The 25,106-nt window shown below is 45.0% G+C and overlaps 1 protein-coding gene across 2 annotated transcripts in view; it reads left to right on the top strand.

Annotated features, from left to right (window-relative positions):
• The window catches only part of DIPK2B (divergent protein kinase domain 2B), a 72,759-nt gene extending 48,455 nt beyond the window's left edge, over positions 1–24,304 (top strand). Inside the window, exons 3-5 of one of the 2 annotated variants that reach the window (XM_053581084.1) lie at positions 16,181–16,354; positions 18,926–19,140; positions 20,510–24,304. In XM_053581084.1, the coding sequence (XP_053437059.1) occupies positions 16,181–16,354; positions 18,926–19,140; positions 20,510–20,846 (726 nt within the window). In that variant the 3' untranslated portion in view covers positions 20,847–24,304. Of the gene's footprint in view, positions 1–16,180; positions 16,355–18,925; positions 19,215–20,505 lie in introns of both variants that reach the window. The other variant, XM_053581083.1, reaches the window with a different exon arrangement.
• The last annotated feature ends 802 nt before the right edge of the window (positions 24,305–25,106 follow it).

The raw sequence follows: 25,106 nt of genomic DNA, 5'->3' as shown, positions 1-25,106 counted from the left end.
GGTTGGGTGCATAAATATTAATAATTGAGATCTCATCATATTGAGTATTACCTTTAGCAAATATGAAGTGTCCATCCTTATCCTTAATTATTTTGGTTGGTTTAAAGCCAATTGTGTCTGCGAACAGGATTGCAACACCTGCTTTTTTCTGCTTTCCATTTGCCCAGATATAGATGACCACCCCTTCACCTTGAGTCTATATTTGTGTTTTAATGTAAGATGCGATTCTTGTATGCAGCAGATATCTGGCTTGAGTTTTTGTATCCAGTCAGCCAACCTGTGCCTCTTTAGAGGACAGTTTAAACCATTCACATTAATTCAGAATATTGATAAGCCTTTCGAGAGTCCGGTGGACATTTTTAATCCTTTTGCAACTGTGGAAGTTGGAATTTGATCAAAATTTTCTGGGTGGGCTTACTTTTGTGGTGGAGGATTATGCTGGTCTTTATGGAGGATAGGTCTGAGACTATCCTGGACAGCTGGTTTAGTTATCGCAAATTTCTTCAACATGTGAATGTCATTGAAGTATTTAATTTCTCTGTCATAAATGAAACTCAGTTTAGCTGGGTATAGGATCCTGGGTTGAAAGTTATTTTGTTTTAGGAGATTAAAGTCGATGACCATCCTCTTCTACCTTGAAACATTTCAGCAAAGAGATCTGCAGTCATTCTAATATTCTTCCCCTTGTAGGTAATGCTTTTCTTTCATCTGGCAGCTTTCAGAATTTTCTCCTTCATATTAACTTTAGTGAAATTGATTATGATGTTTCTGGGGGATGTCTTATTTGGGTTGAGTCATGCTGGAGTTCTGAAACTGCTATCTGAATTTCAGAATCTCTTAGCATGTCTGGAAAGTTCTCTTTCATAATCTCATGGAGAAGAGACTCTGTGCCTTGTGTAGCCACTTCGTCGCTTTCAGGGATCCCTATTAGATGAATATTGATTTTCTTCGAATTATCCCAGAGCTCTCTGAGAGAGTGATCTGTTTTTGCCCTCCATTTCTTTTCCTCTTGGAGAGTTTGCAAGTGTTCGAAAGCTTTGTCTTCAATGTCAGAAATCCTTTCTTCTGCTTGCTCCATTCTGTTACTGAGGGATTCTACTGTGTTTCTCAGATCTTTGAGGGCTGCAACTTCTTGTCTCAATGTGTCAAAATCTTTGGTCATTTGGTCTTTGAATTTGTTGAATTCTTGAGATATCTTTTGGGTTACTGCTTGGAGTTCTAATTCAATCTTATTTGCTATCCAGATTCTGAATTTGATTTCTGACATTTCAGCTATTTGTTTGTGCATGGGATCTTGTGCTGTGTCTGCCCCATTGATCCTTGGGAGAGTTGATCTACTCTGATTATTCATATTGCCAGATTTTTTCCATTGATTTCGCCTCATGATTGTTTTTCACCATTGCCTCTGGCCGTCTTCAGAGTTGGTGAAGTGTCTCTCCAAGATTAGTCCCCAGCAGGATCACTCTATTGTTGCTGGATCTTTGTAGGGAGTAACCCTGTGTAGTTCATCTGAGTCTGCCCCAGATAGGGAGTTCTGGGTGTGGAAGCAGCTCCAGAGTGTGACACACCCTGATCCAGCAACAGGCAGGAGATGGTGCACACGGTTCTGGGAGTGCCTGTCGCCCAGTGACTTTGGCACAGAGAACCCAAGGCTTCAGCAGTCTCTGGCCAGGAGAAGGGCTCTGCGCAGAGGCAGGGAGGGCTCCAGAGGGCACATGGCTACCAGTATCCCTGGCCAGACAAGTGGGCCAGTTTGGAGGCCTGGAGGACCCAGGAGGGAGGACACAGGGCTGTGCAGCTCCTGCAGTTCCTGGTCAGGGCATGCAGAGGCCCGGTGGTTTTGGGTCACTGGTCGGGGTTCGTGGTGCAGCTCTTATGGAGGTCTGGGTGGTGCCATGCCCAGGATTTTGAGGTTGCTATGAACTGTGACACCACAGCACTCTACCAAGGGCAACAGCCCAAGTCTCCAGTGTGCCCAAATGGTCTCACTCTGCCCCTAAGGGTTAAGGCTGTAAGGCAGATCAGTCCTTGCCTTTAGGCTGCTCAGCCACTAGGTTACTAGGTCCCGCCCGATCCTTGCTCTGGGACCCTGAGGGCAGAGCTTGCCAGGGCAGTTCTCTACAATGGTTCCCTGCAGCCCATCTCAGTGGCTCAGTCTGGGGTCCTAGACAATGCCCAAAGTTCTCCGCACTCCTGCTCAAGCTCTCCCCAAGGCAGTTCAACTGAGTGCCAAGTCCAAAAACACCGAAACAGTTCACAGGTAAAGTCTTTCTGATTTTCAGTCTCACTGCTGCTTGTACTTACGGTTGCCAGCGAGATTAGGTCGATCGAACACATGCAACCACTTGCCAATTTTCCACTGTTTTTGTCCTCCTCTTGGGGTCCAGAAGTCCCTTGCTGACTCCCTGTATTCTCGAAGGCATGATTATAGGCACATCCCACCAGCCAGAGATGCCTGGAGTCTTATCTCCCCAGACTCACTGTGCCCAGTTGCAGGGAAGCTGTTACTCGGCCACCATCTTTAATCCACCTCACCTACTGCTTTCTTTTCTGTATTCCCATAGCACCTTGTTTACACCTCCTATATTATAGCATTTGTCATATTCCGTCACTTTGTGGTATACTCATCAATCTGCTTCACAAGTATACTGGTTCCTTGGGTGTAGGGGCCCTCTCTTATTTATCTTTGTGTCCTCAGTAGGTACTGCTTTATATAAGGAAAAATGTCTTATAGTGGTACCTGTGGCTCAAATGAGTAGGGCGCCGGCCCCATATGCTGGAGGTGGCATGTTCAAACCCAGCCCCAGACAAAAACTGCAAAAAAAAACAATGCCTTATGTAAAGTAAGCCCATGATAAACTCTTGTTGAATAAATGACTTGCAACAACCTTAGAGGGGAACTGTTACAAGTTGCTTAATCTACATGCACAGTTGTAACAGTATATTTGGGCTAGGGGAAGACCCCCCAAAATTATTTTTAGTTCTCCCTACAATGCAGTCCCAAAGGGCCATTGACCCTAACAACGAACCTGGATTTGATCTGCGGGCACCTCCTACACAGCTCAGGCCATTCTGGGTTTTTGCAGCCACACTCTCCAGGTCCTCTGGTGCTACTTTCTCACACCCACCCTATGGGAAGTCACCGGCTTTTCTCTCTCCCTTGACTTTTCCCTCTATCATATAAGGTACCTGACAGATGGTGCCTGTGAAACCACCTAGAGTGCAGGGAAGTTGGGGTAGAAGAGAAGGGGAAATAAGGGTTGGGATAGGAGATAGAAAAGAGGCTGAGCTCATTAAAAGTTTCTCTCAAATACTCGGAGGATGCATCACCTACACCTTTCTCAGTTCCAACTGCACTGTCTTTCTGCTGAAGAGCACCTCATCCACAACTCTAACCCAAAAACTGCCTAACTCAAGCCCTCTCCTCCAGGATTTTCTTGGGACAATAAACTTCCACACCCCAAATCTACACTCAGGGCTGTTATGCCCTGAGCCAGATCAAAGAAGAGAAAAATCACCACGAGACACACCAAAGGTGATGTGGTGGCTTTGTGAAGAGTCAGTCTGGCCAGGTTGAACTAAATTTCCCAGAATTCCATTCCCCATATGCTTCCAGTTAGGGTGAGCCACAGAAAGATTCTGTTGGGAGTTTGGGAGGGTGGAAGTGACACAGGGATCCTCTGGTAGCTCACACATATACACATTGGCACTAATCAGCCAGCTTCACCTTGCTGGTGCTAAAGCAGCAATGGAGCCTATAGCTGCTCAGCGTTCCACTGGCTCTTCCTTCAGTTTTCTGATTTCTGGATCAGATTGAGCTGCACACCATCAAAGTCAGAGGCAATAAGAATTGCTGTGGGTTTCAGTCAATTTTCATGGGCTCAAGCTTGTCCTTATGGGTTCAATCTTGTCCCTGTTCTTCCCCTACTTAGCACCTATCTTCCCTTCCCAACTGTCTGTCCTGTGGACTTCAAGCTTCAGCATCAGATGGGAGGACAGCAGCCAGCCCGTTCCCACAGCTGCACAAGATCAAAACCCTATGAAACTAAAAACGGTTTGTGAGTCTGCTTCCCTGACTGATAGAAGTGGTACAACCTCAACAGAAGAGCTGTAGGGAAGAAGCCTTGCACCATCCCCTGGGCAAGCATGAGGGCTGTCTTGACAATCAGAATTGTGCTTAAGCCTTCTGGACCACAAGACCTTTGCATAGCAGAAGCACTGAGCTCCTAAAAAGAGTTTTTCAAGCTTGGATACACAGATGAGTTGCCAGAAGCACTTAGCTTCCTGTCTTACAATTTAAGAAAAGAAAAAGACAACAGCCCATAAAAAGAAATGGCCCAGTGGAGAATTATGACCAGCATTAATATACCTGAATAAAAATGACAGACCAAGAAATAATGTGTTTTACCCTGTGTCAACTGCCCTGCCTACCCCAACTATCAGCTGAATTACCTGCCACAATGATTATTTCATCTGCCACAGTGAAAATCTTTGAGCAGCCCATGAATGCTTCATTGGCAAAACTCCAATGGGCCTTGAATGAAAGAAAGTGGTGGACAAAGTAGGTGATGGGAAGAAAGAAAGAGAGAGCCTCCAGTAGAAGGGGAGAGCTAGCTACCACCTCCACTAGCAGGATCTTCCAAGATGTGGGCTACCCAATGGAAGAGGGGGCCATGATTGCCACCATGTGAGCCTCTGACTGCTGAAAGTTCAATAGCAAGGAGCTCAGGAGGACAAGGGAAAGTAACCTTGACCAGAACTACTGCTACATAGATACCACATGGGACACTGTGGGGTATTCAGCTAAGATGGTCATCTACTTAACTACAACAATGCATATCTCTCCCCAAAACTACCATTTTCTTGTATCTTCATCAAGGCTCAATGGTTGCAAGAATCAGAAACCTCCTCAGATCAATAAAGTTTAAAAAATGGTGTAACGCTAGAAGTATGTCCATCCAGGCCTCCTTGTAAGAAGGAAGTTGTAAAGCACCTCCTCGGTCTAACTCTGTCTCCAGGCCTGCATTGTTTCTCACTACCTCTCAGCAGACTGAATCTCTCTGTGAGTTGTGCTCCCTGTTCCTCCAATATTGCCTCATGTTAAAGTTCTTGGACTGACCACCCAACTGCCTAACTCAGCCTCTCAGAAATTGTGGGTTGGGGCAGACACACCAAGTAAGTGCAGTATGGCACAACAATCATCATGGAAATAGGATTTGCTTATTAAGGACCTCCTAGGTCTCCACCACCACTATTTGCTGAGGAGTGTACAGAGGTGTGATTATTCAAAGTTCCATCCACAGGCACTGAACAGCTAAGAAGAGATCCTACATACATAGCACAAGGTCCATGTAGCACAGGCTGCAGAAGGAAGAAAATGAGGGCTGAAAGAATCAGCCAGAGGCTATGCAGCCTGTAGTGGGAGAGGAACAATGGGATAGAGAAAATGTCAGTGATGGCTCTTCCATGGGAAGGGCAAAGATGTGGGAGTGAGAATAAGGAGTGATTATGGGAAGTATCAAGTGTTATGACCTGCCACTGTGCAGGTCAGAGTGCAGTGGGTAAATGTTGTAATGACAGGGTTGATACTGGCAGATGGGGAACCAACTTTATTCTGAGAGACACTGGTTCCAAGTTTGAGTGGACATCTGAGTCCCCTGGAGGGTTTGTTAGCACACACACACCCCCAAGAGGTTCTGATTCAGATGGTCTGAGGTAGGGTCTAACAATTTGCACTTCTAAAGAAAAGTGACTTGAGGATAGTAGACCTTTCCACAAATGGGCCTAAAAGTGGTATTCAGAGTGGACAGGCATGGATCCAGAAGAGAGTCAGGGAGGTTTCATGGCCAAAGTATGGCAGGGCGACACCCACATAGCCTGACAGGGTAAAAATGGAGGAGAGTGTATATCCATGAAGTATAGCATCCACCATAGGCCACACGATACCCAGGATTCCTGGACAAATGAAGGAGCATGAGATCCAGTTCCTGCACTTAAGAAACAGACTACATGGCAGTGCCAAAAAGAGAAGGCCCAACAAGAAGGCTGCAAGTTCAATGCAAGAATGCAAATTAATACATTCCTTTTGGAAAGATGTTTGGAGAACACTTAGAGATCTAAAAATAGATCTGCCATTCAATCCTATAATTCCTCTACTAGACATATACCCAGAAGACCAAAAATCACATCATAACAAAGACATTTGTACCAGAATGTTTATTGAAGCCCTATTCATAATTGCAAAGTCATGGAAAAAGCCCAAGTGCCCATCAATCCAAAAATGGATTAATAAATTGTGGTATATGTACACCATGGAATATTATGCAGTCTTAAAGAAAGATGAAGACTTTACCTCTTTCATGTTTACATGGATGGAGCTGGAACATATTCTTCTTAGTAAAGTATCTCAAGAATGGAAGAAAAAGTATCCAATGTACTCAGCCCTACTATGAAACTAATTTATGGCTTTCACATGAAAGCTATAACCCAGTTACAACCTAAGAATAGGGGGAAGGGGGAAAGGGAGGGGAGGGAGAGGGGAGGTGGGCAGAGGGAGAGAGATTGGTGGGATTACACCTGCCATACATCTTACAAGGGTATATGTGAAACCTAGTAAATGTGGAATGTAAATGTCTTAGCACAATAACTAAGAAAATGCCAGGAAGGCTATGTTAACCAGTGTGATGAAAATGTGTCAAACGGTCTATGAAACCAGTGTATGGTGCCCCACGATCACTTTAATGTACACAGCTATGATTTAATTAAAAAAAAAAAAGGCAATACAACATGCACTGGGACTCAGGCATGCCTGGATACAAATCCTGGCTCCACCACTATGTACAAAACCCTGGATGTGTTGCTCTACTTTCTGGCACATAGAATCTTCATTATGGATTAGCACAATGCCTCCCCTTATGGAAGTGTGAGAATTAACCAAGGCAACAAATGCAAGGCACTATACGTGAAGCAGAGCAAGTAGGAGTTCACTAACATCAGCAACTGTTTTTATTGTCATTATGGCAAAGGTCATAATACACAGCAACATATGTGTGTGTCACCAGAAAAGCCACACTTTCTGTTGGCCCCCAAGGGGCCTCTCAGGTTGATGTTTAATCCAGTAAATTCACCACAGTCCAGAGTTGGGGCTTCTATAATTCCTCCACTGATTTAACAACACTATTTTGAGTGTGAACTTTTAGTATGTGCTAAGAACACAATGATGAACAAGACAGAGTCCCTGATATTTTAGAGCTCACATTTGGTGGTCTTCCCAGCACACCCACAAAGGAATCAACTTACACTGGCCAAGTCTGTAAGCTTCACAGAGCCAGCAAATGAAATGGCTATTTAGAAAACATTACTATCGCGTAGAGTAGAACACAACTCTCTGCATGAAGGTAAGAGCGGTGGGTGACAACACCAAGTCAGAAGGCTGGTAGGTGGGCACTGATCTGAGAGGGGAGTTGCCAGGTGATTGTCAGTGGCCCATTCTCCTGCCCCCAGGCCATAGTGCTGGAGGCCACTGGCTGGGGCATCCTCTTCCCCTGATTTCAAGGCCAACTTCTGGCCCATGGATTTTCTTGTCTGAATGGCTGGTCTGACTAACCGTTTGTGTCTACTTAGCCTCTCCCAATGACATACAAAAAAATAACACTCACTCCCCAACTGTTCTTCCTGAACCTATTTTCAGAGCTTCCTGACAAGGGTTTCCCTGCGTTCCCAAAGATTTTTCCCACATTCGTAGACTGTCCCAGGTCAATCATACTTATGGTGTGGATGCTGTTTATTTGGCCCTCCAGACACAAGTTTGTTTCCTATTCAGAGATCCAACTTGCGAAATTTGGGGAGGAGAGATGTAACTCCTAGAACTGACGACAGTACTTTGTGTTTACAAAGCATTCCACAGTCCGAAAAGCCCAGTGACATGTTTATTGTGCATTCAGGAAACATGTAACAGGTGTCTGCAAAGTCCAGAAACCAAGCCAGAGCGTAAAAATATGGGGGTTGCCCTCAGTATAAGCTGAGCAACTACCATAGTCCTCACTGACAGATGAGGGAACAGAGGCTCAGAAGGGGAAGGGAGCAGCCTGGGCCAGCTGGAGGAGAAGTTGACTAAGACAGGTCACAAATGGACATGATACAATGCATATATGTTATAGGTCACAATGATGACACCACAAACTGATATGGAGAGTCAAAGATTGGAGATTTAGCTATTAAAGAAGTATAACAATAGCTCCAGATAGTCTAACCTAGAAAACTAGGAGAATGGTGGAGTCACTTACAGAAATGGAAAAATTAAGAAAGGGTATTATCTTTCAGGCAAATAATAAGAATAAATATTTCTAGAACTCTTTCTATGTACCAGACACTGATCTTACAGACGTGACCCTCATGAGGAGGGTGCCATAATTATTAAGGTAACCAGCTACTCAGGTGCTGGTGGAGCCAGGAGAACAGATAGAGCCACATATGTGTCTCTATGCATTTAGGGTAGCTCCCTCTTCATTAGTTCCCTCCTGGGAATCCCTCTCAGTACTGAAACAGAACTTTGCTCAAGCCCTCTGCTCCTGATATAATATTCCATCAGGCTCAACCTACAACCTCTACAAAGTATCAAGAATCTAAACAAACAGAAGACCTGCCTGAGGAAAGGATGTCACTGGGAGTTAGGGGACCTTCCCTATGTAAAACCTGTAGCTCTGCTAGCGGCAAGTCTCCCAGTTCAAGGAAAACATTTTATATCCTTGGCCCTACCCCACCAAATCTGTTTAGTTTTTTAAATTAATGTGGCTTTAATATCTATTCAACTCTCCTGAATATGTTATCCACATTGAGATAATGAAGGCAAACTCCAAGTTCTATACACTCTCTTGGATTATTTCCTTTCTGCTTCTACCCTTTGCAACTGACTTTCCTTTAGTGACTGAGTTTTTAGGAATCTGAATTGATCAGCGTAGGTGCATTCAGGAAACATGTAACAGGTGTCTGCAAATGCCAGAAGCCAAGCCAGAGCCTAAAAAAATGGGAGCTGTCCTTGGTATAAGCTGAGAAAATACCATCATCCTCACTGAGAGATGAGGGAACAGAAGCTCAGAAGTTTACCAGTAACATAGAAAAACTTTCTAATGGGAGGACTTATCATAAACCTGCCATATCTTACGGTTTTCAAAGCAAAATTGAAATGATTTGGGGATGATCCACTTTCTGCATTCCTCTCCTTCCTCTAGGACATGAAACAGTGGGTTCAAAGGGTGAGTTTTGCCTATGAATGTGCTAGAGTTACAAGTTTTTAGATCCCTAAACTTCTAAAATTATCCAACTGGTCTCTCTGAAATAATGACTGTGGTGGCCAGGCACTTGCAGAAAGGAAAGTTAACACACTAAAAATCCTTGCATGTGTCTTCTGGTTTTCAGAGGAAAAAAAAAATATTTAAAAAGAATTTTAGTAAAAAGGGGGGAAAATCCACCTACTGAAGTAGGAAAAGAACTGTAGGATGTTTCTCTTCATAACATAAACCAAACTGGAGTGTTCATGGTTTTGAATACAATGTAGCTTGAAGAAACGTTCAGTAACTTTTGGTTTAATTATATACAACTGAGGTAGTTATTGAATCATTGTTTTATTTATAGCACATTGATTAACTATGTGACATGATTAACCTAAGCCCCATTTCACAAGCATATTTAACAACTAAATCATGTCAAAGGTATGCAACCAGAAAGCAAACTTATGAGTTTATTAGCATTCGAACTTTCTCTTCTCCCTCGTTGCTAGGAGAACTGGACAACAGTAAGTTCACTCAAAGTAAAAGTTCATTTGCTCAAGATGTCCCTCAGCTTTCCAAATCTAGCTAGCAAGGTGACCATCTTACTGAGAAAAGCTGACTTTTGATCTTTCTAAGAGCAGTTCATGTTCTTTTCTTCTACACATTTATATCCATTGTAGCAAATATTCAAATATATTCACCAGTGATAAATCTTTGCCTTTGGAGTAATATTTCCCTTTGGAAACTTCCAAAAGTCATATAAAAGCCAGTTGGATGATTAATATGGGATACAGGACACGATGGCCATATAAGAGCCCAGGATGGTTAATGCTTTAAAAAAGTTCACATACCTTATCTTCCTTGTTATTCTTGTGAGGTAGTAGAAAAGATGCCAGCATCCCCCCTAGAGGTGGAAATTTGAGTCTCAGGAGGCCCAGGACCTCCCATCCTAACTCTCCACCCTTCCTTTGTGCCTCAATAAAGCCAGATTTTTCTGGTATTGGGCTTCTTGACTCTCCTGGAGACAATGAGCAAATACTCAGCAAGCCCACTCTCTGGGAAAAGAGTTTCTGGTAAGGCCACCTCTGGCCTAAAACTTGGTGTGGAAGCTTCCAAGACCTGAGGCAGTTCTGGCATCCAGTAACCATGCATCTGGTGCTTCTCTCATGGGTCCCCAATCACCTTGGCCCAAGGCATCTTTGCTGCTTTCCATAGCACTGGCCATCCCTTATTTCTCAGATCCCAAATCTAAATCTTAAAAGAGTCAGTATAATTGGCTTTTCTTCACCAACAGCCCATTGAGTAAAGTCATCCATACCAGGCACCCCCATCCATCAGAAATGGCTTTACCCTACTGCCCTAAGCAGATGGCCATGGGAGAGGAAGCTTCAGCTAGGGGTAACATAGGGCATGGAAGTACCAGGCTGGTTATGGAAGGCACATCTAGGACGTGGCAGTGGCAATGCCAATGCTGATGACCATGATGGTGACAATGATAAATACCATTTATTAAATGCAGAGCATGTGCCTCTCACCATGCCAAGCTTTGTGTGTGCATGTTCTATGAGACCTATAAACTGAATCTGTATTTAAGCTCCCAAAAGAGAGCTGGATGGGCAGCAGTAGAGAATTTTAACATCTCCAGTTCTTCTACCATGCTAAAATGGACTATTTGGTATTATGAGTCCTGGCATCTTTTGCTGAATGAAATGACCAAAGTGGTAATTCCACTGTCTTCACCCATCCCTGGCCCAACACAGGAAGCCTAAAAATTGAGGCATCTAGGATCTCAGCCTTCCTTTTGTCCATGTCATCTTGAGTTGCAGCAAGGGAAAAATGGCCAATTGGAGTCAATACATGGCCCTTGTACAGTCAATAGCTTTCCAGCTGCAACCTGTCTCTCCTGATTCTTCTTTCTGCTCGAACCCTCCTTGCTTTCTGAAAGAGAGGCTCACACCTTGGGAGAAGGCAGAGCTGGCTCTGTGATACAAGGTAAGGAGCCAGTAACCCCTTCTATCCTCCCTTCTGTGAGTCACTCCTGACAGATTCATTCAGTTGGTTTTGAAGGTTGTCTGATTTTCTGGAGAACCCTCATTCTGGTGTATATATCCCCTTTTAAAGAATAATGCGTTTGGCTTTTATTAGCCAAACCTTCTTGGGAAAGCTGTCCCAAGATAGGAAGTCATCACCAGTGTCCTTACTCCACCATCAAGAGTGCACAGTCATTTGTATTTGTTTCAAAATAAAGTAAGAAGTCTTCCCAGGGACTTCTTCCAGAACTCCTACAATGGAAATGCTAAGTCGCATCTCAATTCCTTACCTCCCATGCTCCCTGCTTGTGTTCCCCAGACTTGCCTGATAATAAGAATGACACAGAACACCTGTCAAAATGCAGAATCTTAAGGCCTCCATCCTATCTACCTACCATAAATTCTAGACAGGGGCCTAAGGATCTGTATTTTTATAGCACAGCAAAGGCCTCAATTATCAGGTAATTTTCAGACACTGCCTTATTCTGAAACCTCTAAACTTTTTTCCCTTCTCTTCACATTAAATCATTTTTAATGCCCTACTGGTATCTGGGTATGAACACAAACTTGAACACCAATAAGCAGCATGATCTTAACAAGCCATTTCCCTTTTCTGGTCCTTATTCTCATGTGAAAAATAAAGGTATTTTACTAGATCACTTGATAATACAGTCTCATTTGCATTTGCCAGCATGAACTATAAAAAGTAATGTCACATTATTTTCCACAAATTTTTGAAGGCTTTTTACCATTAATCACTTTAAATTTCCTGGGATGTCACCAGGGCCTGAGAGAACTAAAGACTCCAAGTCCCTGTGTGTGCTGAGATGATGCCTATGAAAAGTCCTGGCATAGGGCCCAACACTTAGAACTTCCAGAAAGTCTTAGCTTTCTTCTCCCAATGGTGTCATGCCAATCACATCTTCAATTAGTAATCCTACAGAAGCTTCTGCATCAGCCCTCCACATGCAGCTTTCATGCTTCCCTCCTGAATTCACCAACACACAAAGCCACCAGCAATGGACTACCTTTGCACAGTATTCTCCAATGGCAAGTGGTCAACTCCAAAGCCTGGACTCTTTCCACCACGCTCTTGTCTTCTAGATGAGGCTGTCACTCAGCCTGCCGCAACCCAGATGTCATCCTATTGTGGTCCACCTCTGGAGGAACCCTCAGTCAGGGCTGATTTTACCCATGGAGCGGAATCTGAAGAGGAGCTACAGCAATGCTGACAAGATTACCAAACATCCACAAAACTTTTAAGTTTTGGTCCTGTCTGAAGGAAAACCCTTTTTGCCCTACTAATGGATGAACTCTGACCTCTCACTTCTAGAGTGAAACAAAAGCATATCTTTTTTATTTTTTAAATACTTCCACCAATCATCTTTCAAGACTATTTAACTTCTCTGCTTCTGTTCTGGTAAGAATCCTTGAAATGAGGACACCAGTGATTGCTAGCAATGTTTTCTGAGCAAACACACTCAGGATAAAATCCAATCAAAGGTCAGATGACTCATTGGGAAAGTTGTGTCTCCTGTATTCAGATTTCACTAGATGCTTCAAAGGTGAAAGCAAATCTAGATTTCAGTGTCCATTGCTGCAATGAACAAGTGTTTTTCTCTTAGCCAGTGTAACAGACAGGATTCTACTATAGAAACAAAACCAGTAGGAGATACACCTGTATATATTAGAATATACATTTATTTCAAGGAATTGACTTATGTGATTGTGGGAAATAGCAAGTCCAAAATTCGCAGGGTAGACCACCAGCCAGGAGCTAACATTGCAGTGTTCAGGTGAAATTTCTTGTTCCTCAGAAAAATCTCAGTTTTGTTCTGAAGACCTTTGACTGATTAGATCAGTCCCATCTGGATTGATGCAATAATCTCCTTTACTTAAAGTCAACTAATTGTAAATATTAACCGCATCTACAAAATGCCTTCACAGCAACACCCAGATAAATGCTTGATTGAATAACTGGGCACCATAACCTAGGTAAGTTGACACATAAAGTTAACCATCATGGCAACATACCCACTAAATGTTATTGAGTCTTTTTCAGACTATTGTTGATTGTGTTGGCAAACTGTGACAAGTCTCAGTATCATCCTGCACTTTGGGTCCCTGTTAAGAGACAATATGACAGAGAAAAAGCCCTATCACCAGCTCCATACACATTGAATGGCTGGTTGGTTCCCTAAGGTATAGCTCCAGACAGGAAATGTGAAGATGAGGAAACTGGGCATAGGAAAGAGTGGGATAATCAAGGTCCAGGGTTTGGTTTTCCTTTTGCCTTTCATTGGAAGCTCGTAGGTTAGCCCCGTTGCCCAGGTATGCAGAAGGGAGCAGTGATTTAGAAACTCCAAAGCAGTAATCCCCCGAATTCATGTATTTGGTTTTGAAAAGAATCATTATTTTATTAGAAATGTGTGGTTTCCCAATTTTGCTTGCCTTTGGCCAATATAATTGTGGGCTTGCACTTGACCAGAACAGGCCAAACAGAAGTAAACAAAGCCTCCTTAAAATGACTTCAACATTCTTCTTTTTGAGGTCTCCTCTCTGCGCACTCTCCCTAGTGATACTCTAGCTTCACGGCATCCTGACATACCTGTAGTGTCCAGCACATTCTCTTTCATCTCAAGAGTTTTGCATATACTCTTCATTATGCATAAAATATTCTTTCATCCTCTTTACAAGTTCATTCTACACAGGCTTTAGGCCTCTGCTTAGATCAAGACTTCATGATCCTATTACCAACAAAGATTTGAAGTCCTCACAATATTTCAAAAAGTCTTTTAAAGTCCCACAAAAATGTTTTGTTTTTTTTTAATAAAAGGGGGAAAAATGAACTTTTAAGCCCCCCAAAAATGTTTGAATGTATAACATTAACATATGTGTCTATATTAATGCAGTTATGATTTTTTTTTTGCAGTTTTTGGCTGGGGCTGGGTTTGAACCCACCACCTCTTGCATCTGGGGCTGGCGCCCTACTCCTTTGAGCCACAGGTGCCACCCGAAATATGATTTTTTTTTTGGCTGGGGCTGGGTTTGAACCCACCACCTCTGGCATATGGGACCGGCGCCCTACTCCTTGAGCAACAGGTGCCACCCTTCCAAAATACGATTTTTAATATTTTTCATAGAGGAAGATGCCTGGGAAGGCAAGGGTACAGAAAGCCCACAAAATTTATAATGAGGCCCCACTCTAGTGGCTCCAAGCTCACTACAATAGTTCTTCCTGCACTACATCATAACTGCTGGGCACTTGATGGTCTGCTCCAGCCAACAAGTACTCTGGAAGACAGGACCTGTTGTTTTGTTCCTCTTTGTGTCCAGAGATACAGTCTGATTCTCAGTAGATGTTCTGCAAACATTGGTGGGTGAATGAATGAATGAGTGCCCTGATGTCAGCTAAGTGCAGGGTTGCATGATGTGATTCTCTCACCCCAGTAAAAATAAGGGTATGGGTCCTGCCTGGCTCCGTGTACCTCTCACCCATTGTACTATCTTGGTTACATTACCAGGTATATATGACTTGGGGAAACTCATTTAATCTCTCTAAATCTCAGTATTGCTATCTGTAAAATGGAGCAATAATAGGTTCTTGCAAGGAGTAAATGAATGAAAACACTACCTGAGAGGGGCTTAGAACAACTCCTGTTGTATAGCAAGCACTCAATGGTTACTACCTATGATTATTGCTATTGTTATGCCCACTTAGTGTCCTACCTCTCCCAGAGGTATTTTCATTTGAGAACTGACTCTTGGAGAAGAGAAGAAATTACTTATCCATCCCCTGTCCCCCAACAATCTTCCCTAATGGTGGGATTTCAGGATCAAGACTAACAGAAGCAAAAGACCTTCTCTGGGTAGCTTACTGGGATGGGGGCGGGGCAGGACCTATTACAGGGGAATAATGCACAGATATTAGTGTCTAACTCACTGGGCTTAAATCCTGAATCCAGCCCTTCCAACCATTATCTATGCTCTGCAAACTTCCAATTCCTTAATAGCACCTACCTGGTGGAGTGCCTGGGAGGATTAAATGAGCTACTGCATGCAAATTGTGAATTTACATTTTTTAATTTATTTGATCCTCATGACCTTTTAGGTATCCCCTCACTTTAGACTGGAACAAAAGATACAGAGAGACTAGTAATTTGTCAGAGGTCACACAGCTGGTAGTTACCAAGTTGAATTCTGGCAGACCGGCCCTAGGGTTCTTAAGTATGGTTCCTTTTTTTAGGAGATTCATTGTCTTCTTTGTTCAGCATGAGCAGAAAGGTGTACGAGAGGGCTGGAAGGTCATGGAAAACAAGCCTAAGTCCCTCTCTCCAACTTTTATCCCATGAACAAAACAGCATAAATAAAGATGCTCATGTATAGCATCACAGTTGTGACGATGTGGTAGTGAAAAAGTGGAAGGACTCGAAAGGGGCCAATGGCAGGGGAAGAATTCTGCCTGGGATGAGCAATTTTACAAAAGGCAGGGTAGGATGCAATGGTGGGAGGATACAACTGCCTGCTGAGCGGGGTGAGGAGGGTCCACCAGCCCTGCCTTCCTCCTCCTTCTCCCCCAACGCCTGCCCAGCGCCCTCCTGCCCTGCCCTCCCCGAGGCTGAATCCCTTTCCCACAGCTCCCAGAGACACTCCTGCCCACTCCCTGCCCCATCCTCCAGGAATGCTCTGGCCTGCCCTGCCCCGGCGTCTCCTCCTCCCCTGCCTGTGCAGCACCACTCCTCTTGTCCCTCTTCTGGGGACTTCCCCGCAACCAGCCTCCCAACCACAAGGTCTCCCCCACCAGCAAGGCCTGCCCGTGCCCCCTATCCTGCCTTCCTCCACAAGCATTCAAGCACCCTTTCTTCTCTCGCCTACCCACAGGACCTGCCCAGCCCCCTCCTGCGCTGCCCATCACAGCGACTCCTAGATCGTGTGGTCCGGCGCTATGCTGAGGTGGCTGATGCTGGAAGCATCTTCATGGACCACTTCACTGACCGCGACAAGATGCGTCTGCTGTACACGCTGGCTGTCAACACTCACCCCATCCTCCTCCAGGTGCTTAGCAGCCAGCCCTCCAGGTTGCAAGTCAAGGGACCAGGGACCAGCTCTGTGTTGAGCTCTTTCCCTCCTTTTACTGCACGCCTTGAGGACACCAGCCCATGGTAGACCCCTTTGTGATATTCAGAAAATATTTTTTGATGGTGTCTCACGTCTGTGATAACAGTCACTTGGGAAGCTGAGGCAGGAGGATCCTTTGAAGCAAGGACTAGACCAGCCTAGTCCCAGTGACCTAGGAGGCTGAGGCAGGAGGATCATTTGAGCCCAGGAGTCCAAGGCTGCAGGGAGCTATGATCAGGCCACTTTACACCAGCCTGGGGGACAGAGCAAGATGGAGCAGGGGAGGGAAAGGGAAAGAAGGGAGGGCAGAGGAGAAGAGGGGAGGGGAAGGAGATTTGTTGGCATCTCTTGTGTGAAAGTTCCTGGTGGGGGAGGTAGGTAGTTGGGGACAGTAGCCACCTTCACTGCTTGAGGCAGCTCTGAAGGGCTTCAGAAAAGAAGGCAGCTTTGCCCTGTGCCTCAAAGATCAGTAAGATTTGAGTAAGCTCAGGAAGTGGAGAAATACCCAAAGAATGACCCACCCAGAGATAACCCCTGCAGCTGTAGTTGGAAAAGAGAAAAAATGGAAGTAACCTAAATGTCTAACAAGAGGGGAATGGGCAAGTAAATGAGGATGTATTAGGGCCTGAGTCAGCAGAACAGATATATTGGCTCTTTTCTTCATGCAGCTTCCAGTCCAGTGGGAAACCAACATACATAGAACAGATGGAGTCCAATCAGATGGAGTCTGCGATTGCCCCCGGACCCCAAGGGTCAAAACACAGAAGTCATGGAATGGACACAAAGGGAACTAGGAAGTGAGAGGGATTTGTAGGGAAAGGAAAAGGAGTAGAGAAAGGAAGAGGAAGTATGAAGAGGAGGTAGAGAAGGAGAAGGAGGGGTAGGAGGAGAAGAAAAGGAAGGAGAGAAGAAGGAGGAATAGGAAGAGGAGGGGGAGAGGTGAAGGTAGAGGAGAATGAAGCTGACTGAATACATAACAACAGCTCTCATTTACCTGGCACCTGCCACTTGTCAGGCATTGTGTTGAGCATTTGACATTATTATCTCATTTAATGCTCACAGCAGCCCCCTGGGAATTTTATTATTGTCTCCTTTTCTAGATGAGGTTAAGTAGGGCTCAGAGAAGTGAAGTGATTTGGCCAAAGTCACTCAGCCAGTGTTGGCAATGGGCAAACCCAGAGCTGTCACCCCTTGGAGGCCATTCTCCATATCTTGAATTCTGCCTAGTAATGTTGGCATTTGAAATACTAGAGGAGGAAAACAAATTGCTTATTGTCCTACACTCTCCAAGGTCTTTTCTCCCAGATGCTGGCTATTTCTAGGCCTGGCTCCTAAGTAGTGTAGGTTGAGACCATGTGGCTGAGACCCTCCACTTAACCCTGGGCTCTGCCCAGGAAGATCATAGTGTGGAACCGAGGAATGGCTGCATGGCCACACAGTAAGTCATGGTCCATGGTCCATGAAGTGGTCCATGAAGATGCTTCCAGCATCAGGTCATCCCTCCGCAGCACATAGTGAAAAATGTCCCCTCTAAGCAATGGACATGGATTCCTCACAATGTGGTAGGTGGGATAAAAAGGGCAGAGGACCTCAGAAATCATCAGAGATGGTGATAACTTTGTCTTTTAAAGAAGAAAAATAAGGAACAAAGCTTATAGTTCTAAAAGTGTAAAATGCATGTATAGCTTCTGTTATTTTCCCCACAGAAACACAATTCTCAATACAGTTGCCTCAATCAATACTCAAGAAAAGGCCAACCAAGTTTCCCTCCTTTCTTCTTCATCTCACAAATCTACAAGGTTGGAGCTCTTACAAGGAGACAGAGGAGACCAGGCTATGTGCTTCTGTAGGCCAGTACTAGTCTGTCTGGAAGGTTCCAATCAGTTGGGGAACATCTGTCTGATGTATTTAGTTATCCCAACCAGGCAGATTCAACAACAGCTGGCAGAAGAGAGATTTTAGGCCAGAGCAGCAGTTCCCAAAACTTGAGTCACCCAAGAGCCCACCATCACAATTTTTGTCCTATCCCAGAACCAGGTACCTGTGCTATTATTTTTTTTAATATTTTTCTTTTAATCAGCCTTAAGCTGACTCTCTATTATTTTCCCCATAGCTTCTTCCTAAGCAATGATATCTGTGAAATCTAAACATATTTCTCCAAATCCTGGATACCATCTAAAAGTTCAGCAAATCCATTAGCATTCTCGAACCCAGCTTGAAGGATCTCTGTTGAAAAAAGTACACTTCAAAGAAACAAAACTAGCCTCCTTTTCTGAGTATTTCCATCGAGACCAGAATATAAAAGTGGGCAGGGGTAAGGGTACTGCCATGTTCCAAGAGGTATAAAAAAGGTTAAGAGATACTTTGCTGACATGTTTTGAGACCTTGGATGCCTATGTGAGGCTGATCTTTCTGTGCTTGCAGTGAGAGATGGAGAGAGAGGGAAAATGTTGTCACCAAAGATTTTTCTCTCTAATCTTCTAATGCCTCCTCCTTCTGGTTTCACAGATCTTCCCTGGGGCTGAAGGATGGCCACTGCCCAAGTACCTGGGTGCCTGTGGCAGATTCCTCATCAGCACCAGCACCAGACCGCTGCAGGAATTCTACGGTGCACCCCCAGACCAGGCAGCCGACCTTGCCTACCAGCTTCTTAGTGTCCTGGAGTCTCTAAGGAGCAACGATTTGAACTATTTCTTCTACTTCACCCATGTTGACGCAGGCATGTTTGGCATCTTTAACAATGGGCATCTGTTCATCCGGGATGCCAGCGCACTGGGCGTCATTGACAAGCAGGAAGGTACTCAGCATGGGCCTGGCTGAGCAGATGTCAGAGGGGAAGTCAGGGTGACAGGAGCTAGGGAGAGGTGGCTGGGAGTCACACTATTGGGCCTTTCCTGACTCCAGGCATCACAGTGAGAGCAACCCAAATTCAGAGAATGTCAGATGTCCTATAAAATTGTCACTCACTCTCATTTGAATTTCTGCTCTACCTCCAAAGCAAAGTGGACTTGGTTTTGTCCATGAGGGGCATTGTGCATAGTGGCACATCCTGGGCTGCATCCCCACAGGGCAGTGCTATTGTCCTATCAGGTCTGTATGGCTCAGGGACCATGTAGCTCAGGGACCTGCCCTGCTTCTCCACGCACACACACACACAACTTCCAGGTTCATCTCCCCCTCAGAGCCTTTCTCTTCAGATGCTTTTAGCTTTTATCTAAAACTTAAATATCTGGCTGATTCACTGGCACATTTTGCAATTCATTTTGTAACATTTGCTTTTATGAAACTTTCGAATTAAAAAACATGGAACCAAATGAGGTGGATGAGTTAATCATGTTTCTATGTGCAAAGGCTCATCCACAGTTCTAGAACTCTTTGAACATCCCGATCTCTAGCAGTGACCAAATTTTCTGAGCCTGATAACAGAACAAATGATTTCGTTTCCTGATTTTTGATTTTGTTTATATGAGAGGGTCTACAAAGATTGGCAAATTAAACCACACTTACTCATTTCCTGATTTGCCTTTATAAGAAGGCTCAAATTAGAAAAAAATGAGGCTGATCCCAGAATATTCAGGTTATGTAAATTTCCAAAGGTCAATACCATTACAACCATTTGGATGCATATTCAGAATTACCTGTTTTTTCTTCTGCCTTTGTATTTTAAAAGAGCAAATGAAACCAGTCCTAATAATTTCCTGACGTTTATGAAGTGAGTGTATGATGCCCCATGATCATATCATTGTATACAGTTATGATTTAATAAAAAAATTAAAAAAAAAAATAATTTCCTGAATTTCCTAATTCAATAATAATGGAGATACTAACAATATGAATGCAATCCCTACAATTATAAACCCAAACTCCAATAGGGATAAGTGGGTTTTCCGTGCCTAGGCCTCAATCTATTGTGTCAGAGAGAGTTCCTCCCATGTGGTTCTCAGAAGGAGCCATTGTGTCTCTGAGCTCTAAATCTCCTGGAGACAGGAAAATGCTAAGAGACTAAACCATTTTGCCCAGCAATTCTAATTAGTAGTGCCCTCCCCCAAGGAGCATAGGGTATGTAATATTTCTCATTTCTTTTCTAGGCAGTCAAGCAGCCACCAGGGCAGAAAAGAAAAAAGACATTTTTAGCTGCCTCGTTTCTGGCTGCCAGGCCCAGCTGCCCTCCTGTGATACCATCCCTGAGAAGCAGAGTCTGGTACTGGTGTGTCAGCAGTTGCTACCTCAACTTCTCCTGAAGAGGTTTCCCTACCAGGTGCAAGAGGAGATTGACTCTGCTCTCACTCAGTGTGGAGAGGCTGCCCGCCCAGACTCAGAAGTCTTTGGGGCCGCCAGCCGGCTAAAGGACATCCTCAGGCCCATGAGAACCTGTGACCCCAGATTTGCCTACCGCTACCCAGACTGCAAATATAATGACAAGTTCTGAGGAGCTAAAGCCTGGCTGGCCTCAGGGGAACAACACACTTGGCCCTCCATTTCTCTGGCTAAGTTGCTGCAAGTTTGAAAGCAGTAGCTCCATTTTAAACATTAGGAGATATGCCTATTCACTTCCCAAGGACTAATGATCAGTTGTGCTACCAAAGCAGGGGTTGTGTGATTTCCACTCCATCCCAGGCTGGGCCATCCTCACAGATCCCAGAGGTGGGCATCAGAAGACCCCAGTATGGACCTTCACTCAATGTCTTTGAGCCTCAGTTTCCTCTATTCTGCACCAAATCTTGTGAGGGTGATAGAAGACAAAGTGAGAAGGCCCTGGGACACATGAGCCCCACCCCAGTGCAGGTGGTTACAAATAGTGTTGTTCCAGAAGCATGCTCAGGAGGCTGAGTAGGAGGAGAGGCTCCTGGCCACTAGCACTTCAGAAAACAGGGCTCCTCCTGCTCCCTACATGCCATGGGGTGAGAAGACACATGCATACCAAAGAAACATTCCTGCCACAGCCACTGCTGGGCCATGCCGTAGTGCCTGGGGCTCTAGATATAGTGCACATGGGGTATGTCATGGTGTGGGAAGGAGCCTGGGGTTAAAAGAGCAGTGGCCAAGTGGACTGTCGCATCAGGCTGCACGGGTGAGCCCTAGTGAAGGAGAGAAGGCCAGGCAGAAGCTTACTAGGCCACTGTCCTCAAAACTGAAGAAAAATTCAACAGGCTGTCAGAGTGTCCTCAAAGCAAAAGTGGCCATCAGAGGAGCCCTGTGCCTTCCTCAAATGGACCCCCTTAGAATCCCGGCTACATTTAGTCATTGGCAGGAATGGCCTGTGGGAAGCGTGGCCTTGGCCTCATTGCAAAGATGGATTTCAGAGCACAGCAGCTAGGGCCCCTCTCCCTAGATTAGGAGGCCTGTGAATGGGAGAAGATTCTCACTGTAAGCCACAACTGGGCACCAGGCCCAGCTTTCTTCACACACAGGACTCAAAGGAGTCCCAAGAATTTTCATTCACACTTGGCCTTACAGTTTCATTATATAAATATATTTTTTAAGGTCAGCCAATAGAATATATCTTACTCAATAGTTTGTTAGTTTGCTTTTATATCTTTTAAGTATTTAGCCACATAGCATGTGGGTTTCCATGTGTGCTCTTGCCCCAACCCCTGAAACATTAGCAAGGCTCTTCTGGACCTTTGCCAGCCTCTCTGCCAGCCCTCCACCCCCAAGGTCCTCTCCATTTATCTCCAAGGTCACTTGGTTCTGACCTTACTATGGGCCTTGCTATGCCTATGGGGAACCGAGGTCCAGAGAGGAAGAGTGATTTGGTGAGATAGCTACAGAACTCCTGCTACCCATCCATGCTCCTCTTACCTTCCCCTTCAGCCTCTGCCTCTCACCCCTTGTCTCTTCACTCATTATTTAAAAATAGATCCCCAAAAGCCTGATTTTGTGGTATACTGGGCTGCCTTTTAATTGCTGTGGTCACTGCCTGAAAGCAACCATGGCACTGGGGATGACAAGCCAACATTATGGAAGAGCAGCCTTGGGCTGGCTTGCAATCATTGAAATGGCTGCCTTGTAGCTGGGTATGGAGGCTGAAGACTGGCCACCCTTTCCCATCTGTGCAGTCATGGTCCCTCCTCAAAGCCCAGGAAAGAGGCTACAGTCTCCAGATCCTCCAGAGCACCACAGAGGAGAAAAGGTTTCCACAGAGACCCTCCGAAGCACAAGACAGGCCCTAGTGTTTTTCCACTGCAAAAAGCTTCCATGTGATGAGTGACTTTGAGTGAGGGCCCTAGGGAGTCCAGAAATGGGTTAGTGTGTGGTCTAAGGTAAACTTCTAACCCCTTCTCTGCATGTCTGCCCACCTGCAAAGGCAGAAGGAGACTGCTTACTCCCCAGACCTGTTGCCTGAGACTCTGAGGAATGTTCCTTCAAAACCATCATGTAACTCCTAGCCCTGCTGAGTCCAGGCAGGAAATGTAGCCCCAGGCCCCTCCTGAATCAGCAGAAAGAGAGCTTGTGCCCTAAGCCACTTGAGTGCTCCCTGGAGGGAGCAGTTAGAAGATTTATTTTAAGTATAAATTATAAGACTGTGTACAAGTACAGTTGTGTTCACATTCACAGTGTAAGTCAAGAACTAAGAAAGGCAAGATAGATGTTAGGGCCTACATATGCTTAGGAATGGCCTAGAAATAGTTCCCCAGCTAGTGGCTTTCCCCAGGTTTAGGAGGTCCCAGAGTCCCTTTCTTCATACACTTTCATGGCAGAGCAAATGTATTGTTCTTGTCAACATGCTTAAAGACCACAGGCCCCACTCAGGTGCTGCCTTCAGGGGACATCAGCCCCCTTCCCCTAGCCATCTGCTGATGCTCTCTCACACTCCTTCCCTGCAGTGGGCACAGAACTGAACTACCCAGATCTCCCTTTAAGGAATAACTCTTGCCAGCATGGGAGTATAGTTAGCAGGGAGCCTCAGCTGTCAGCTCCTTCAGGCTGTGCCTCAGCAGCAAAGAATAACTTCACATCTTTCCTAGAGCTTATCTCTATCCAGTGACTTGGCATGGGAGGTGTGAAGGCCCAGTCATTCTAGCCTACTAATCAATAACTCTGAGAGGCAGTTCTCCTTCAAGAATTCTCCACAAAGCTGGTCAAGACACTGTTGGTTCTACATCACAATCTAACTTCCCTCTGCCTATCCTGCTTCCTCTCTATTCCTTTCTACAGATGCTGAACCACATTAAACATTTCTCATCCTGTAGTGGGCTTAATGGTGGCCCCCAATGGCTCGGCGCCTGTGGCTCAAGCAGCTAAGGCGCCAGCCACATACACCTAAGCTGGCAGGTTCGAATCCAGCCCGGGCCCGCCAAACAACAATGATGGCTGCAACCAAAAAATAGCCGGGCGTTGTGGCGGGCACCTGTAGTCCCAGCTACTTGGGAGGCGGAGGCAGGAGAATCACTTGAGCCCAAGAGTTGGAGGTTGCTGTGAGCTGTGAAGCCATGGCACTCTACCCAGGATGACAGCTTGAGGCTCCATCTTAAAAAAAAAAAAAAATGGTGGCCCCCAGAAAGATATGTCTAGCTCCCAATCCCCAGAACCTGTGACTATTACCTTAAGTGACAAAAGATGTGATTAAGTTAAGGATTAAAAGGAGGAGACTATCCTGGATTATCCAGGTGGACCCTAAATGCCATCACATAGATCATTAAAAGAGAGAGGCAGAGGGGGGTTTGAGCAAAAGAAGAGGGGATGATGTGAAGACAGAAACAGAGATTGAGATGATGCAGCCACAGCCAAGGAACTTCAGCAGTCATGAGGAGCTATAAGAAGCAAGGAATGGATTCTCCTGCAGAACCTCCAGAGGGAGTAAGACCCTGCCCACACCTTTATTTCAGCCCAGTGAGACTGACTTTAGTTTTCTGGCTTCCAGAACTGTAAGAGAATAAATTTCTATTGTTTTGAGCTACCCACTTTATTGTAGTTTGTTTTAGCACTTACAGGGAGCTAATACACACCCTAAAGTACACTTTAGTATCTGCTTCCGGAGAACCCATCCTGCAACATTCTCAAACTCCAGTATATTATGATCGATTCAAACACAAGATTCAACATGAGAGAGTATGTGATGTGTCCATATCCAGGGCTGAGGGTTTCATTTCTTCTCTTAGAAAATTCCATGCATCATTTAAGACCCTTTCTGAATCCTATCTTAACCCAAAGCTTTTCCTGACAGCATAGCCCCTAGGGATCCCTTTCTGAATCCTGTTATTGAACTCCTGAATGATGGGTTTGTGCCCTGTGTGAGACTAATCCCAATGGTATACCAAAGAGATCTGTGCCCCACCCTCCCATGCAGCTAGGAGCTCCCTGGGAGTGGCGATGTGGTGCTTTGTGTTTCCCATAGCAACTGGCACAGAGCCAAGCACAGAGCAGATACTTAGAAAATGGAAAATGTTCTTGCTGAGGATAATGGCTGTTTTCTAGCCCTTTCTTGTTCCCACACTATACTAGCCATACATGGGTCAGAGCCACTTCATTGGGAACAGTACCTTCCCCTCAATAGCAAGGAGACAGGTGAGTTAACATGACTTCAGCCAGAGTAAAATCATTGTTGTGCATTCCCAGTCCCCTAGAATTTGACTGGAGGCATTACAGTATAGTCCGGAGTTATATCAGCCACTGCTTTTTAGACTGCAGGATGAGCACTTAATTCATGAGGCTCAGGGCAAACTGAGAATGTGAGATCCTCTGTTCA

The sequence above is a fragment of the Nycticebus coucang genome, chromosome X, assembly GCF_027406575.1.
Source record: "Nycticebus coucang isolate mNycCou1 chromosome X, mNycCou1.pri, whole genome shotgun sequence".
Taxonomy (NCBI): domain Eukaryota; kingdom Metazoa; phylum Chordata; class Mammalia; order Primates; family Lorisidae; genus Nycticebus; species Nycticebus coucang.
The sequence above is the reverse complement of the archived record's forward strand: the minus strand, read 5'-3'. Positions and strand labels throughout refer to the sequence as shown.